The sequence below is a fragment of the Scatophagus argus genome, chromosome 22, assembly GCF_020382885.2.
Source record: "Scatophagus argus isolate fScaArg1 chromosome 22, fScaArg1.pri, whole genome shotgun sequence".
Taxonomy (NCBI): domain Eukaryota; kingdom Metazoa; phylum Chordata; class Actinopteri; family Scatophagidae; genus Scatophagus; species Scatophagus argus.
In genome coordinates, this window is record NC_058514.1 from 1,922,083 (window position 1) to 1,938,912 (window position 16,830).

General features: G+C 41.9%; 1 protein-coding gene across 8 annotated transcripts in view; it reads right to left on the minus strand.

The window, feature by feature from the left end:
- Positions 1 to 5,627: 5,627 nt before the first annotated feature.
- Positions 5,628 to 16,830, minus strand: part of celf2 (cugbp, Elav-like family member 2) — a 171,318-nt gene continuing 160,115 nt past the window's right edge. For all 8 annotated transcript variants that reach the window (XM_046378869.1, XM_046378868.1, XM_046378871.1 and 5 more), the window contains 4 exons: positions 16,310 to 16,489; positions 14,857 to 15,000; positions 12,523 to 12,695; positions 5,628 to 10,452 (listed from right to left, as the gene is read on the minus strand). In XM_046378869.1, the coding sequence (XP_046234825.1) occupies positions 12,568 to 12,695; positions 14,857 to 15,000; positions 16,310 to 16,489 (452 nt within the window). In that variant the 3' untranslated portion in view covers positions 5,628 to 10,452; positions 12,523 to 12,567. The remainder of the gene's footprint in view (positions 10,453 to 12,522; positions 12,696 to 14,856; positions 15,001 to 16,309; positions 16,490 to 16,830) is intronic.

A 16,830-nucleotide genomic window follows, 5' to 3' on the forward strand; every position in this document is an offset into this window, starting at 1 on the left:
CCGCCTGCTGTCGGTCGGCGGAATAGCACAAAGCTGGCAGCGGTGAAACACGCTGGAACCCATCAGTGCTCCTCAGCACCGATCACGACTCCAAACTCCACCGGATTTTTTGTCTGTTTTTATTTACACATATTTGCATCTATTCTGTGGTTTTTAATGTAAAGGCACTTTTCACCTTTTTAAGATTTGTGTCCGCTTAAAAGGACAGATAGATTGTCTTGAGACTGGCTTAAGCTCAATGTAGTACACCCAACACACACATCTGTATTAACTTGAACAGATGCACACACAGCTTCTGGAATAATCAAGAGGAAATCAAGTGTTTCTTTCCCTCAAATCCCAAATCCTTAAAAATGGCAACCAGACCATTAAACTGAGCTGGGTTTTATCTGCGGTGAGGTTTTCTACAACCCAGTATCGACTTTGTCCAACAATGGCAGACTCAGTCCAAGTCAGCAATTGATTTATTCATTTGCAGCATGTTGTGTTCATTTATTGGACATGTCCATCAGCTGTCAAGGACGCACGTCCCACCGAATCACAAGGTAAATCCGAGGGGGAGAAAGCAGCAGAGCACACAAACGAGCCACCAATTTGAATGAGGTCTGATCAATCGATGGGCCTCAGTCTGTGCTGGGTTTACAGCACCGCAGCCAGCAGCCTAATCAGGGGACAGTGATGTGTTTTATAGTCCAGTATCTCCCAGACCTGGACCACTTACCTTGTTAGCGGCAGGCGATACGGCCTGTTTGTTATCCTAATGCGTCACGTTACCATGTTAAGGGGGCAATGAGAGGGACACGACGCCGGCTTGGCCCTGCTGCGAGTGTTGATTTCACAGCCTATTAGGCTGGTGATTGTGGCGCTGCTGTCTGCAACAAATTCTCCATCAGTTCCACCTACGAGTGCTCGACACAACCACACGCTGTGAAGCACACAAAAAGGATTGTGATGGAGAAGTGTGCCATTGTAATCAGAGATGCCCTGGATGGAAGCCACGAGGTCCGAGAGGTCGGTCACGTTACAAACAGGCCTTTCCACACCTGATGTAGTGGGTGAAGGACATGCACAGCGGTGGTGGCAGCACTTGTGTACATGTATTTTGTTGCTTTCCACCTGACTTTTCCAGACAATCACCATCAAACTGGCTGAATAAGAAGATGTAAACACAGATATAAACCAGTGAAACAGTGTGGCAGAGAACCTGCTTCCAGTTCACACATCCAGGAGCCGATCGGTCTCTTCTGACCCCCCTCGCTTGTTACGAAAAGCAAATGTCACTTCAAAAGTCTGAAAGGTGTTGGCGAAAGGCACGGTTTCACCAAAATACCAAGCCAGAGATCAAAGCTCCAAAGACTGAACTGACATCTGAGATCCAACACGCCCAAACATCACTGAGGAATAGCTGGCCCAGTGAAGCTAATCTCATCACAGCCGTTTAAAACGCAGACCCCAGACAGGTGGCATCCTGTCCTCTCTCAGTAACCTGAGCTGAGCATCACTGTGGTGAGTGTTTTGGGATGAAGGTCTTGCTTTTAATGAACAGGACATGTGAGTTCTGAAGTCACCACGTCAGGATTTATTTCCCTGTCTGTCGGCACAAGATGGCAGCATCGTATCATCGGACTCGACTCAACACGCAGCTGGATGCATGCAGAAGTCCCTTAGTGTTTTATATATTTCTCTGGTTCTTCCTTATTCTGCCAGCAAGCTGAAGCATTGCATAAGCATAACAATTCAGTGAATATTTTGTCTAACAAAGGGGAATGAGTCACTTCGGTTCTTCAAAGGGATGCATAAAAAATGGTGGGAAAATGTAAGAAAATAAAAAGACAAGAAAGACAAAAAAGTCTCCCAGGCCTTCCTTTGATCAACACTATAATTTAATTACCTGCATACCAAAGAGAGCCTTTATTTGGATTTTCAGTCTCACTCGTGTCATTCGCTGTACTGCAAAGTGAATTCAAAGACGAGTTTCAAGAGTGAAAACGTGTTGCTGTCGCGGCCTCACAGGTGAAGTAGATGTTAATGATAATCAGCTCTGCGCAACACATCAACACAAAGCACCAAACTGATGCACAGTAAATGTGCTCAGTTAAGGCCACTCCACCTAAAACGGTGCCCATGATGTGTTCGTGAAGTTGAAACAAGCATTATTGAATTTTCCCTCTTTATATTTTTAATGTTAAATCACAGAGCTCTGAATGACTTATTTATGGGGCCTTTCAGCAGGTTACTTGAATAATCTTTTGCCTGTAGCATCAGTCATGAAAAATACACTCCCTGTTCGTGACCTCGGTGTCCTTTGTGGTAGTTATGTCGTTGTGACAGGGTGAAATGGCTCCTTTCCTGCACTCATATTATCCTGCTGAAAACACACTGTAGAGAAGCTCTTAACACGGACGCCTCCAACCCCTGACCCTTCTTCTGAGGCAACACCATCAGGGATGATCTGATTTCCTGTTCGGCGCTCCGGCAGAGCAGCAGCCTCTGCTGGCAGTTAATCTTCATTAGCTCAAATCAAACAGCTCACTTCCTCTCATCCTCCTCTGCACGATCCGACCAATTTCCTGTCCTCCATCCCTCAGCGCAGAGCATGGCGTCTACTTCCTCGCAGGAAGGAAGCTTCCACGTTTCCGTCGGGAACGTTACAGACTGAAGACCGATGTGTGCGTTCAGCCTCAGCCCCTGAGGCGCGTCTAGTTCTACCACTTGTGAAGGTGTTAATAATAGACTATCTGTGTGATTTGGGGGCTTGAGAGCTGCTTATAGCCCCCCTCCCCCCTCAAAAAAAATCAGGCTGGTAACAAATAGCCTGCTGATCAACTGCATAATGCACTGCTCTCACCAAAGCACTCACTCCCAAAACATCACCATTGTTCTAGTGTTTCATTGAGTGTGACTCCTCCATTTCCATCTGCAAACAATGCCTTTGTGTTTGGTCTATTGATCCAATATCACCGCTGTTGACTCACTATAAATAGTCTCGTATTGATTGTGGGGATTTATTCATGTGTTATTCATCCTGCACGGCTGAGAGGCTTCTTGATGGGTGTTTTAAAGGTTTTTCGGCTCCTCGAAATCCAAGCAAAATCAGAACAATAGCAAAAGAACAACTCCATGATGTTTTCAAGGTTACTGGACACATTCAACCGATTTTATTCAATCAGGTAATAGTGCATCAATCATGAAATAGTGTGCATCATCAAAATGTTGGCTTCTTAAACTGCAATTCTTCTCTTTTGTCGTGTATTGTTCACCAGAGTTTTTGTGCGAATCAAATCGTCTTCTGAAAAGCAGCAATGTGATGCTGCATGGTCTAAAAGGCTTTCCAGCTCTGAGAAGATTCAAACTTTGCAGAATCCTTGAAATCTCCTGGACTTAAAACCGGTCAAATTGACAGAATTGAAGCGCTGAGGGTGGCAAAGTTGGCCTTCAAACATCCACACTTTTCATATCTCTGATTATTTAGAATATTGTGTCTGAAGGTGTGGACCTTACCTTGAATCTCGGAGCGTCCTGAGCGACAGCTGATGTTGGGACCGTCTTTAGACACGCACAGCTTTTTCACAGTGGGTAGTCGTGTTTTACAGCTACTGAACATGAGTGCACAACCATTTTTTACATTTTAAAAAATGTTCCCTTCATGGCTGCTTTCACTTTTTAAAAATAATTCCAAAATACGCGATAAGGCCCAAAGAGTAAAACTTAAAGAGACGAACATCAAGGAAAAGATAAAACCCTAAGTTTGCAGACATGTTTGTGAACTGAAGGCCACATGTTGGCAATGATAGCGGTGTAATATTATCTTTCCATGGGTTGGATCCACAGGCTGAGGGCAGTTTATTGTATGCCTTGCCTGAACTTCACGATCAATATTTAATAACAGACTTGGTGGACCGTTGCAGTGATGAAAGCAAAAGATGCCACAATGTGCCTGAGAGCACATAATGTACAGCAACACGGATATTTGTTGTGGGAAGTTATAAAAATAAAAAATTTAGAGCACTGCTTTGGTTAAACTGAGAGAATCTGCAGTTTGTCTGATTTATTGTTTTATTTTGTCGAAATAGCAGCCAGTGTCGTCCCAAACTTCCTTCTTTTCCCCCTGAGGTAACCTTCAATGTGTGTGTACCACGTCTGAATTCAAACACGTGTCAAAACCCTCCTGGATATCCGTGAATGAAAGGTGAAAACTTTGACCTTTGACTTCTCTTTCCTCTCTCTCTCTCTCTCTTTCTCTACTGGGGATGCAGTTGTGACGGTAACACAGTACGGGAGTGGATCGGACACAAAGTGGACATACAGTGGACAGGCCTCGCCCAGGACGGCGGACAGCACGGGAAGAAACGGACGGCGTGGGAAAATCTCTGCACGGGCCAACAAACAGCTAAGCTGCTCCCAGGTCAGAGTCGGCCCTCTTGTTCAAAGATTCAGCCAATTCCAGTTTAAGCTGAGCTTTTGTCAACAAAAACACCAAAGAGGCTTGCAGTCCTTGAAGATATAATTCGACATTTTGGGAGATACATCAGTTTGAGTTAGATGAAAAGATCTTTCATGTCTGTACGGTAAATATGAAGCGACAGTCAGCCGTTTGTTAGCTTAGCTTAGCATAAAAACTGGAAACAGGAGGAAACAGCTAGCCTAGCTCTGAACAGATGTAACAAAATCAGCTGCATCTAACTGCACCTATAAAGCTAATTAATCAGCACGTTATATCTTATTTGTTTAATCTGTACACATTTTTCACATGAAGTTAATCTTTGGACAAAACAAGACGAAGCTTAAGAGCCTAAAACTGAGGTGGCCATCGTAGCTTAGCGCCTGTGTTTGTGGAGAACTGCTCCACAAAAGAGGAATGGTTTGCAGCGCTATGAGTCAATGGTGCACACACTTATTGTCCTGCTAACAGAGAGCTCAAAGGTTAGCCAGCTTGCTAGCACAGAGAGCTAAACATCCCAGTACAGAGCAAAAAAAAAAGAATCTGTTGTGATGTGTTAGCTTAGCATCCTCCCAGCTGGCCAGCCTGCTAGGTTTGGTTAGCTGCAGCTGCGGTAGGCTAGCAATGACCAGTAGTCCCTGTATTAGCAAGCTTCAGTAACCACACCTTCATGCAGGTGAATTTCCCTTCGTCCCGGCTTAAGACCGCGAACCGAGGTGTATTTCCCAAAATGTCAAACCACAAAAACAAATCAGGTTTTCCACCCCCAGCTAATGCGCTTCTCGCATTTTTCACTGGTTGAATTTTGCTCAACATGGACTCATTCAACATGGAGTCAGCAGGATTCCCAGCATCCCGTCTGGCAGTTTTTTAGCTTATTTCGCGACTGTCACGCAGCGACTTGGGCTCCACAGTAATATACATACAAACACTTCGATGTATATTTACTATGTTTAGTGAGAACAGCATAGTGAGTTGTCACTGTGGATGGAGTCAACTTTTACTACGTGGCAGAAAATAAACAAAACAAAACCAAAAATGTGAACACGAGGGGGAAAAGATAAGAATGAGAGAGACCATGAAAGGAGGAGAAAGGGAGAAAAACGAGAGACTGGCAGGGAGAGGTTGTGAAACAGTACAACATCAGACAGGCACTGGAACATAACAACACACAGAGAGAGACAAGTATTAGGAAAAATGGTTTAATATAGGAGACAGAAGCAAAAAACTGCATCACACAAGAACATACGTTTACAAAAATAATTCTGACTGCTTCAGCTACACAGTTAGTTCACAGAGAAGGACAGAGAAACCGGAAAAATCTAAACAGCTAAAAGCAAAAAATTTCTAATTAGTTGATCTCTTTATTAAACTAATACATTAATCCACTGAAGGTGACTAAATATTTCTATTCCTTCTTTTTCTATAATTGTCTTATCGTGTAGACGGCACAATACAGAAGTCAAATGAAACTTACCGCTGTTGTATAGAGACTAACTTGCTAGAACTATTTAAAAGGCAAAATAAAGAACAAAACAGAACAAGAAAAACCCAAAAAAACAAAGAAAGATCTGACACTCACCTACCCTCTGTTTTCGGAAAAAAAGAACAAAGAAAGAACGAAAGAAAGGCGGAAAGAAAGAACAACACTCAAGTGAGGAAAAAGAAGTGAAAGAAATAAAGCCAAAGATCTCCTAGAAAATCTTATATCAAAAGCCAACTTTCTCGATGCCAGCTAGAAATCATACTCGGGGACCAGTCAGGGTCAGGCCACACCACCAGGCCAGACAGCTTTTTTTTCTAAGATTTTTTTTTTTTTTTGTTGTATCCTTTAATCTCCAGTATAAAAAATTCCACTGGTACAAAATGCATAAGTACAATCAGTTGTAGAAATAGGAAAGCCTGCATTTTTTGTACTTTTTAAATCCCATCCAGTGACAGATTTCGAAGTGTTGTCAAACAAACATACATCACGCTTACAGGACCCACTGAAATGCATTGACTTTGGCTTCTCTCAAAGACAATAACTTTGAAACTACTGAAAACCTTTTGGAGAGTTCAAAGAAAACAAACCCCAGAAAAGCAAGAGAACAAAATAAAATAAGAAAAAATTAAAAATTAAAAAAAAAATTGGATAATTTCTACAGACAACAAGCTCTTTTTTTTACGGCACGGAAAGAGAGAGAACACACAAAACATTTTTCCTCAAAAAACTTGACATAAGCCATAATGCAAAGAAACGACAAGTTCATTTTTTTTCCTTTCAGATTTCATTGTTTGATAAATAGCACTTAAGATAATTAAGAAAGAAGGAGAACAGAGAAGTGAACAGTGACAGGATAGAAAGATTACAACGAGCATCGAGTGATGACAGCCCCTGAGGTGAGCCGCTCCACAGAAACTCTGCTTCTACGACCCTCTTGTGCTTCGACATTGAAACAAAGACGAGACTGTGCAACTCGGCGAGATTTGGCAATTTTACGACATGGCGCTCGGGACAGTTGAGGACAAGTCTCGCATCACGCAGACGGACGTGTAAAGTAGCGCGTGAACAGCAGATAGAAAACGACGAGAGAACCTGCACACGCGCTGGTCAGGAAACTGGTCCATTAACACTGATTGGACTGGGACTCCTCGCGTCCAGCTTTCATACAGGTAGTTATGGCTGTTTGTGGCACTGATCATACTGCATTTAGGAAATAAAGTCTGCTGGCCTCCCTCCATGAGCTCAGATAAAGTTTGGTATTGGGTTTGGTCTTTGAGAGCGGATAATGAAAGCCGTATTGCCTTCATCTCGGCTCTGGCTGTTGTTTTGCCTGTGTGGACCAGCAGACGTGACCCTTTCCTCTCCAACCAACAAGCGCTTTATTTCCCCTGTCGCTATTCCAATAAGACGTCTCTCCACATAGTCCTGTTTCTAATAACCCCGGTTAGCCTGGGAGACAACAACTAAGACGGAGAGCGGCATCCTTCAAACGAGAGCCTCGTTTTTCTTTCTTTCTTTCTGTTCTCCCCCTCTCTCCTTCACCGCTGAGAGGACAAACGGCCATTTCAGCCTCTCTGCACTGGACGAAATGGCGGAAGAGCGAAACCCAGACGAGTGCGAGGTCGACTGCACACAAAGGTGAACCTGGACTTGGAACACATCACTGACTGACTGACAACATCTTCTACTCGTGTAATACTGGTACGACGCTCCCTGGTTAAGGCGACTGGTGAGCTTCTGTAGAAAATAATGCTGCCTTTTTTTTCCTTCTTCTTCTTCTTCTTCTTTTTTTTTTGCAGAGCGTAAACTAGGCTTTCAGGGAGGGGGGTGGGGGGGCAGTTCAACAGACTGACAACACTGTGCCATGTAAACGGCTCGACTATGAGAACAGTAACACACTTTGGCATCTGAACGTGATTTTGGCCCATAACACCACAGGACTCACACATGGAGAAGTCTTCACTACCACTTAAATGAAGAAGAGGAGAAGTTCAGCGGCGAGATTAAACGAGTTAAAAACTTGCTCCGGACCGTCCCGCCTCCGTCTCTTCTTCGGCTATCCGACGTGTGCTTTATTTATTTATTTATTTATTTATTTTTTCCTCAAAAGATGGAGGCTCGTTTGTGGATGAGCGAGTCTTGCCCTGTGCTTACATCATGAAAGCGAGCGCACTCGTCTGAGGTGATACACAAAAGTAATGATCCTCGCCGTCTCAGACAAGCGGCGCCGGCTACAGCGTTTTGAACCCAACGGGAAAAAAAAGGATGAGAGGATCTGGAGAAAATAAGGCTTCGCGTATGACTCTCACCTCAATTTTTTTCTCCCCCCCTCCGTCGGCTGAGGAGCGAAGAAAACAATCAGAACAACACACACTGAAGCCTGGTGTTTGTGTCGGTGTGTGCGCACTAACAGAGAGAGAACAGGAGTGCAAAGATTTGTGGTAAGGCTTTGATGAAGAGAACGGCTGTACAATGGCTAAAAATATCAGTGCGTGACTCGTGTGTGTGTGTGTGTGTGTGTGTGTGTGTGTGTGTGCGTGCACGCTGGCGGGCGGTAGCGGTCGCTGTAGAGGCTCTCACTCTCAGGGGCTCTCATGCACAACAAGAAATTAAACTGTGAGGTCTGCACGAGAACGTGTGTGTGTGTGCGTGCATGCGTGTGTGGGTGTGTGTGTGTGTGTGTGTGCATGCGTGTGTGTGCGTGAATATAGATATATATATGACACATGGGCACTTTTTTTTACATCTTTACAAAGAAAAAAAGCAAACATGACATTTCAGGCAACAAGACCACAGAATAGCAAGTTAACAAACTCTTTTTTAAATCTATATTTTAAATATGAGGGATCCATACAAAACACTTATAATAAAATACCCATGTTATCAAATAATTTCACAAGAAATACACTGACGCGCTAGGCAGGAAGTACCTTCAGAATTTGGCACTAAACTCCACTGATCTTGTCTTTTTTTCTTTATAAGACATTTTGCTGAACAACAAAACACATCTAAATATTGTTTCCCACGAGAGAAATAAAATAATAATGACATTGATGCTTCACAAGCTGACATTTTATATATATATATATATATAGATATATTTATATTTATATATATTTTTAGGAATTTTATATAGCTAATTAACCAACAAGAAATTTAGCAAATAGGGACTCCTTAAAAAAAGAAGAAGAAAAAAAAAATAAAGAAAAACCCAACAAAGTAACTATTATAGTAATATGAAAGGCTTTGTCTATTGTTCAAGTAAACTGATTTTTTAGTCTTCTCTTGAAAAACATGAGAACATTTAAGACCGTTAGACTTGTGATGAAACCACAACTAAACTCACGAGAAGCACCGACGTTAACGCAGGTTACAGGTATCTTAGTACGTCTTTTTTTTTTTTCCTCTATACATTTAAACAGTAGAAAATATAGGTCATTTCATCATGTGCATTTAAACCACGGATTGTCTATCTGTGAGTCAGTTCAGCAAAAGGTGACACAAGTAGGTAGCATTTCTCCCACCCAAACAGGGCAAATGTCTTTTTTATTTTTACCTTTAAACTACTCTAGAAAAAAGTGGTTCTATATATAGACTTTGAATGAGAAACAGAGCCACTTAAAATGGCCTTATCAAAAAACTTTACACTGCCTGAAAAATGTAAAAACCATTGGAGAGCTCTGAGAGAGTCTAATATTGATCAGACAGTTTTTACTCAAAACTGTTTGGAAGTAGTCTTATTTCTCAGAGGAAGTGGCGCCGACTGCTTCTGGCCCGCGCTCTCGTTTTTCGTCGGCGCCAGAAGCGAGACGACGCGCCAGTTCCTGTGGTGAACTTTCAAGTTTACTTTAAATGAAGAAGAAGAAGAAGAAGAAGAAGAAGAAAAAAAATAATAACCTGACATAAAGAAGAAGAAGAGGAGGAAACAAAATGCAAGAAAAGATAGTGAATGGAAATCACTTTGCCTCATTTTGTTTTTTTTTCTTTAAAAAGAACATTTGTTTTTCCATAAAAATCTCAGTCCTTTTTTGTTTGTTTTTCAATATGAATGCAGCTTTATATCTTTTTCACATTGATTCATCTTCTCACCCACCCCTCCCTCATCGCCTCACTCCCTCCCTGAAACCCTCCCGGAAAACAGATCCAAATGAGGTCACATGCAAAAAAAAAACAAAACAAAACAAAAAAACCCAAACAAACAAAAAACACACACAACAAAGAAAGAAAAAATATAAAAATCAAAGTCCAAAAATGTTCAAAGTTCAAAAGGTCAGTAGGTGGCGGCGGAGGAGGAGGAGGAGAACCAGGTTATGATCAGGTGAGCTTGGAAAAGACATCAGAAAAACAATGACGGGGGAGGAGGAGGAGGAGGAGGAGGAAGAGGAGGACGATGACACTTTTTTTTTGTTTGGTGGGGATTTTTTTGTTTTTGTTTTGTGTCAAGTGTTTTTGTTTTGTTTTGTTTGGGACGCCACGGAGACATGCTAGGCAAACGATGAGCTAACAGGCATGGAGATGGGTTGTTCTAAAAGGGGGAAAGAAAAAACAGGGGAGAGGAGAGAGTTACACACAGAGAGCCAGAGCACCACACCACTACAGCATTTCTGTAAAAAATCAGGAGAAACAACAACAACAAACAACAAGCAACAACAACAAACAACAACAACAACAACAATGCAAACCGGCAGAACAGCAACACCACTCACTGATTTCATTGGCAAGTTTTTTTTAACTTTGATTTTGTTGGTTTTTTTTGTTTTTTTGTTTTTTAAAAATGACATAATGTTATAGATCTAATACTAACGGGCAACAACACACACATTCACGCACTCATTCACACACACACACACACACGCACAATCATACACAAAGAACAGAGAGCACCCAAAGATGTATCCATCAGATCCCAGATGGATGTTGTCATTTGGGAGAAAATAGTCCTATTTTTTGGGAGGGGGAGGAGATGGTGGGTTCTTTATCATTTCTTCATCAATCTTTGGGCGGGTGTGGGGGTGGGGTGGAGGGGCTACGAACAAAAAACACTCAAAACAAACAAAAAAATTAAATTAAATAATAAAAACATAAAGAAAAACGCGAGGGGAAAAAAAGGTAGAAATTCGACAAGTGAAGAAGAAGTAGTCCCACTACGGATGGAGAGAGAGGGAGCGCGGTGAAGAGAGAGAGAGAGAGAGGGAGAGAGAGATGGATGAACAGCACAGAGGAATGTTGTGTGAGGGGTGGATGGATGGATGGATGGATGGATGACACAGGGCGGAGGGCGGGCGCGGCTCGGATGGCGGCGGAGTGCGTTGTGACTGTGGTTTCTGCACTGAAAAAACATGAAAAACACCGGAGAACCCAATTCCACGAGACTTCTCCACAAGGGTCTACTTTAATGAAGCTGTATATTTTATAGGAGTCCAATAACTTAACGATAGGCAATAAATAAAATCCTTTTTTTTTCATCTGAGGCAGTAAAAATGTTGTATAAAAATAGAACTGCTTTTTTTACAAATAAAATTTACAGGCCTGTGGCTTTCTGTACTTTGAATTATTTTTTTTTAAATCTTTCAACAAACATCAAGTATTGTCAGTTACCACCTTAACCCATAAACTCTTTTATAATTTGAATTATTATTATAGCCTTCATCAAATTCCGGATGTTATTTTGAAAATGTTCTGCGTGCTGTAATATCCCTTTCACGACAAAGACCAATGTGATCTGACCCAGAAAAGTAGTTACTAATTATTTTTTTTCATCTTCTGAGAAATAAAAAAGTGTTTTCTATTTTCACATAAGTAATAAGACGTAGCTGGAGTGTGTGTGTGTGTGTGTGTTTTGTTTTCTTCTTGTGGTGGTGGACTGTTACTGTACGGCAGGCTGACTTGCCACTGACTAGAATGTAAAGAGGCCACTTAATGTTTTGCAGCCTTTGCTCCCGGGTTGCCAGCAGGCATAGAGGGGTTTTGGAGAAGCAGCGGCGGCCTGCAACCAACACCGCGGAGGTCAAAGGTCGAATGTGCATATCTGCGTGCGCGTCGAAAAAAAAAAAATAGATGAACCTTTTGCCAGGACTCAAGGTTCACAACGAGAGAGAGAGAGAGGAACAAAAAACTTTAAAAAATCATCATGGCTCCTTTTGTCTTTACCTCAGTTCTGACTAACTAATCCTCGAAAGAGTATAAATAATCACTGAGAAAGAAAGGAAACAAAAATCAACAAACTTTTCCTTTTTAAAAAAGATAGCTACTTCCTTCCATTGTAAAAAAAAAAAAAAAATTGCACAAAGTAATGGCGGTAATGGAAGCGTTCATGTGTGTCAAAAAAGAAATAATTGTAATAAATAATAATACTTGAAAGCTAACATAAAAATCTTCAAAAAAGCAAGAAAAACAAGAAAAAATAAAATAAAACAAGGCGTGTGTGTTCTCCCTCAGGGTGGTTGTAGGTCGTCTCCCCCTCCCTCCCACATCCCTCCCTTCCCTCGCAACAACCCCCCCAACCCCCCAGTCCCTGTGTAGAGGTCGTGGCTCGGTTTGCTGTTTTTTTGTTTTTTGTTCATTTTCATTTTTCGTGGGGGGGGGGGGGACTTACCCTAGCAGTGCTAACATGGGGAGCAGATAGACCCTAGTGCTAAGATCAGTACGGTTTGCTGTCGTTCTTGGAGCGCTTCAGCTGCACCTTCAGCCGCTTCATGCCGATCTGGAAGCCGTTCATGGCCTGGATGGCTGCCTGTGCCGACACTGGATTGTCGTAGCTGACGAAGCCTGTGAGGACACCAGAGAGAAGTGGATATAGTTTAAACTAGCATTATAAAAACATGTAATATTTAATATGAATGAGCAGGGACCCCATCACTGCTGGTAGCTACACTTTTATCAAATCCCAAATTTTACAGTGGATTCATGATAAAATTAAAAAATAAAAAGCTAATGCTGTTTGTATCTGTTTAGTAAATCCATTCTTCCAGAGATTTAACATACAAAAACATACAAAAAGCAGAGGTGAAAAACTTAGCTAGCCCACACCTATATTTTCTATTTTCTTAAGTTTTCGAGTGTTTTCACTAAGGTGCAGGTATTTATTTAAAAAGAAAAATAGCAAAGAGACATGGCAGGACTGTAAAAATGCAAGACATGTCAGCTAATACTGCTAGCATGTAGAGGTATGGGCCAGCATAGTCTGGTTAGTGCTAATAGATTAAGCTAATGCTTTGCAACTGAACATGAACATGTTTAATTAATATTTGGTCGGGTTGGAGGTCTGGCTTGTAAACTAGACCTTGACAAGCAGCAGAAAAAGCACGGATGGATCGTATTTAATGAGACTGTGGTTGAGCTGATCAGTCGCTTCTACCTTGTTGGTGCTGTTAATTTTAGCATCTCCTAAAATGGAGGCTACGTATCCCATAATCCCCATTGTTTACTGTCTAACATAAGAATTTTCAGTCCTGCAGTCAAAGGTTTTCATGGCTTTTCTCTTTGCTTTGTGCAACAGCAATGCAGCAGTTTCCCCTCCAAATCTGGCTCACAAAATAAAAGCCTTGTTTATTTTCAGCAGCTCTACTGTCTGAAAATGAAGGTGTAATAATAAACTCATGTTAAAATACTACACAAGGCACTCTCACTATGTTTCTGTGTCTCCAGATCTGATTTATCTCAATTACATTTACATCTACGTTAAAGTACACCACTGGTACACAATAAGAAAAGATTAAACTTTAATGACTCCTGGAGGGGAACATGCATCGACAAAATAATAATAAAGCTACTGTAAAACAAGTAGGATGGGGGCGAGTAGTGACACTTTCAATGTGAAGCAACCTAAGTAACAAAAGTAATCAAATCTTGTGAAATCAGACATAAAAACACAGTAAAACTACAGTGTCTGCTCAAAAACATCATATCAACATTTTGACCAACAGCTTGACAAAGTCCACTGTTGGCCGAAGGTAGTTGAAGAAGACACTGACGTTATATTGCACTTTATGTTTTATTTCTTCTTCTTCTTTTTTTTTTTGCTGTCTCTCAGAATCATCTTTGTGCACACTTCATTTCATCTCATATTATCTACAACCTCTAAAACTGGCTTTAAACTCCTCGTCTTGCTTGTATCACATCTGTCCTCACAGTCACATTTTCTGATGAGTATCACTGCCACCTGTCTGTCTGTCTGTCTGCCTGTCTGTCTGTCTTCTCTGATCCGAGCTTTCTTTATTTCTGTGTCCCTTAGTGCATTATATTTCGGTTTTGTTGTCAACCCGGCCAAATGCTATGCAAATGAAAACCTACTGTAAGTGCACTTCACCTTGGATTCGAGGCTTTTTTTGCTCTATTTTCTCTGTTTTATCAGGTAGAATGATAATAGCAGGTGGAAAGGAGTCACTTGCTGTCCCAGTTCATGGGTGGATCCCTCTTAGCCAACAATGCCTGCCCCATTTTAAAAGCTTTCAGAAATGTTGCTAAGAAACAAAGCCTCTTTTGTCTGAATTTGGAGGACACAACTGATGTGTCCTTTGCAGCCCTCAGTGTCTCACAACCCATTTTGAGTCTGTCGTTAACTCGATGAGTTGGGAAATACGAGAGGGAAATGCATAAAAACGTTCAATGTTGTTGTGGAAAGTTGTTTCCTTTGACGGCTCCTGTAATTTCCTAATATTTTCCAGGAAAGAATTTTGTACTTTGGTGTACAGAAAACAGAAACGTTAATTTGAGTTTAGCTGCACTGAGCTCACACTGAAGACTTATTGATTTCCAGAATTTCCTTGAAAGACCTGATAAAGTATTAGGCCTTTTCAAGCTTTGACATATTTTGTACCAATATGTGAGAAAAACCAAAGCTTCCCAGTTGTAATTGTGACTTGAACGTGATAATTACAAGGATCCAGTCCATGAACTGGGACACATGGCGCTCGTGCTGCTCCCTTACCGAAGCACTTGCTAAGGTTTGTCTGTTTGTCGATGAAGACTTTGGCAGAGACCACGTTTCCGAAAGGCATGAACATCTGGAGTATGTCCTGGTCTCCAAACTCCTGGGGCAGGTGGTAGATGAACAGGTTGGCACCTTCGGGACCTGGCGGGACGAGATGCAGAGCGAGTGGAAGGTCAGAGTGGGGCTTTTCATTAAGCGAAACCGCAGGAGAGGAGCGCTGCATTGTTTGCGAGCGCACCGCACGGCACAATACCGCATGACCTCGAGTTTGTTACTGCTTTTAAACTACATTCGGCAATTGTGTTGAACATTAAACAAAGATGAAAGCTTTTGGTTTTCATTTAATTATTCTCTCAGCAAACAAAACAGATCCCTGTTCTCTTGCTTTTGATTTAGTCCTCCTTTCAGCTGCATGTTGTCCCTCTTAAGAGGGGTCTTAGGCCTCCACCTCGCCCTTTTACCACGCACGGGTCAGATCTCTCAGAATCATTAAAAATGCTCTCCGCTGCTAAATGAAGCCGGGAGGGAGTCTGATATTTGTCACATTTCTGTCCCCCCTGGAGGGTTCTGAACTCCTGGATGGATCGTCAAAAGAAAGAAAGCATCTTTACAAATGGATCTTTGTTGGAAGCAGAGATGAGAAGCGGACAAAAACAAACAGTATGCGGCTCTGTTTCTTTCAGCAGACAGTTCATCATCTGGTTTGTATTCAACGAAGTCGCTGAAAGCTTTTGGGAAAATTGAACGTCGCCCACCAGGTTCTGGATGAAGGTGGCACTTTGCAACAGTGTTGACATGAAGTCTGATCAATTTTACATTTTCTCTTCCACAGTACAATAAAATGAACTGTACAACCACCGACAAACATATTGATGATATTCATAGAGACGTCTGATTAATCACACACTCTGCCCCACCAAAGTAATATCGGGTTTCTTCAAAATAAGACAAAGTAATTGAGAATTTCTTTATTTTTCCTCAGGTGAATTTCTGGCTGAAAATGGGCATAAAAATGGCTTTGCTTCACCTTTTAATAAGCAATGATCGGTCTTTGGTACAAAAATTTTAAAACCATTGTTATACTGATTTTAAATTAAACTCAGAAGCAGAACAGTCAGTGAATTTAAATATCTTTTTTGATGAATATTTTTTTAAAAGTTAAGTTTGCAAAAAATTTAACAAAATCACCCGGTAGTTCAGCTTTTTCTTTTTATTTAATTTGCAGCTCATTTGTGTTTTTTTCCCCTCATCATTTCCTACACCGACTGTCTCAGGGACTTGACATTTTATCTCTGTATTCCATGACTACAGATTCATATTTTTGTTATGATCAGCATGGCTCATGTTGTCTTTTTGCTGTCCTGCAGCGTAAACACTGAAAACCTTCTGCTAAAATCTGACTCCCACTGAGCAGCAGTGATGTGCAGACAGGCGGCCCCGGGCTACTGACCCTCTTTCTGGCTGCCGGCAGCCCCTTGCTGCTGCAGCAGGGACTGGCTGTAGAGGGTGGGCAGCGCTGCGGCGGCGTACTGCTGGATCCCTGAGTAAGCCTGCGTCAGCGCGTCCATGGTGCCCGCCGTCCCGTTGGTTAGCCCTGCACCGCCCAGGCCTCCGTTTAGAGCCGCCATACCTGAGAGCATTTGAGCAACTTTACATAAAACCCAACAATAAAGAAAGAAGAGTGCACTTACTCATTAGCGCTCCCACTGAAGGTTGTGTTTTTACCACACATACACACACTAACACACACACACACACAAAACCTACACGACGAGTACCACACGTCAAACACGCACACACACTGACAGGTTACATAAACATCAACGTTACACACACAAAAGACACGTCAAAACTGTGTCACGCAACACAACAGCGAACACATCAGAGAACAGGACACACAAAGATTTAGTTTGAACACAGTACAGTATGAGCGTCGCTGATGACAGCCACAGCTGCACACGTGTGCTCCAA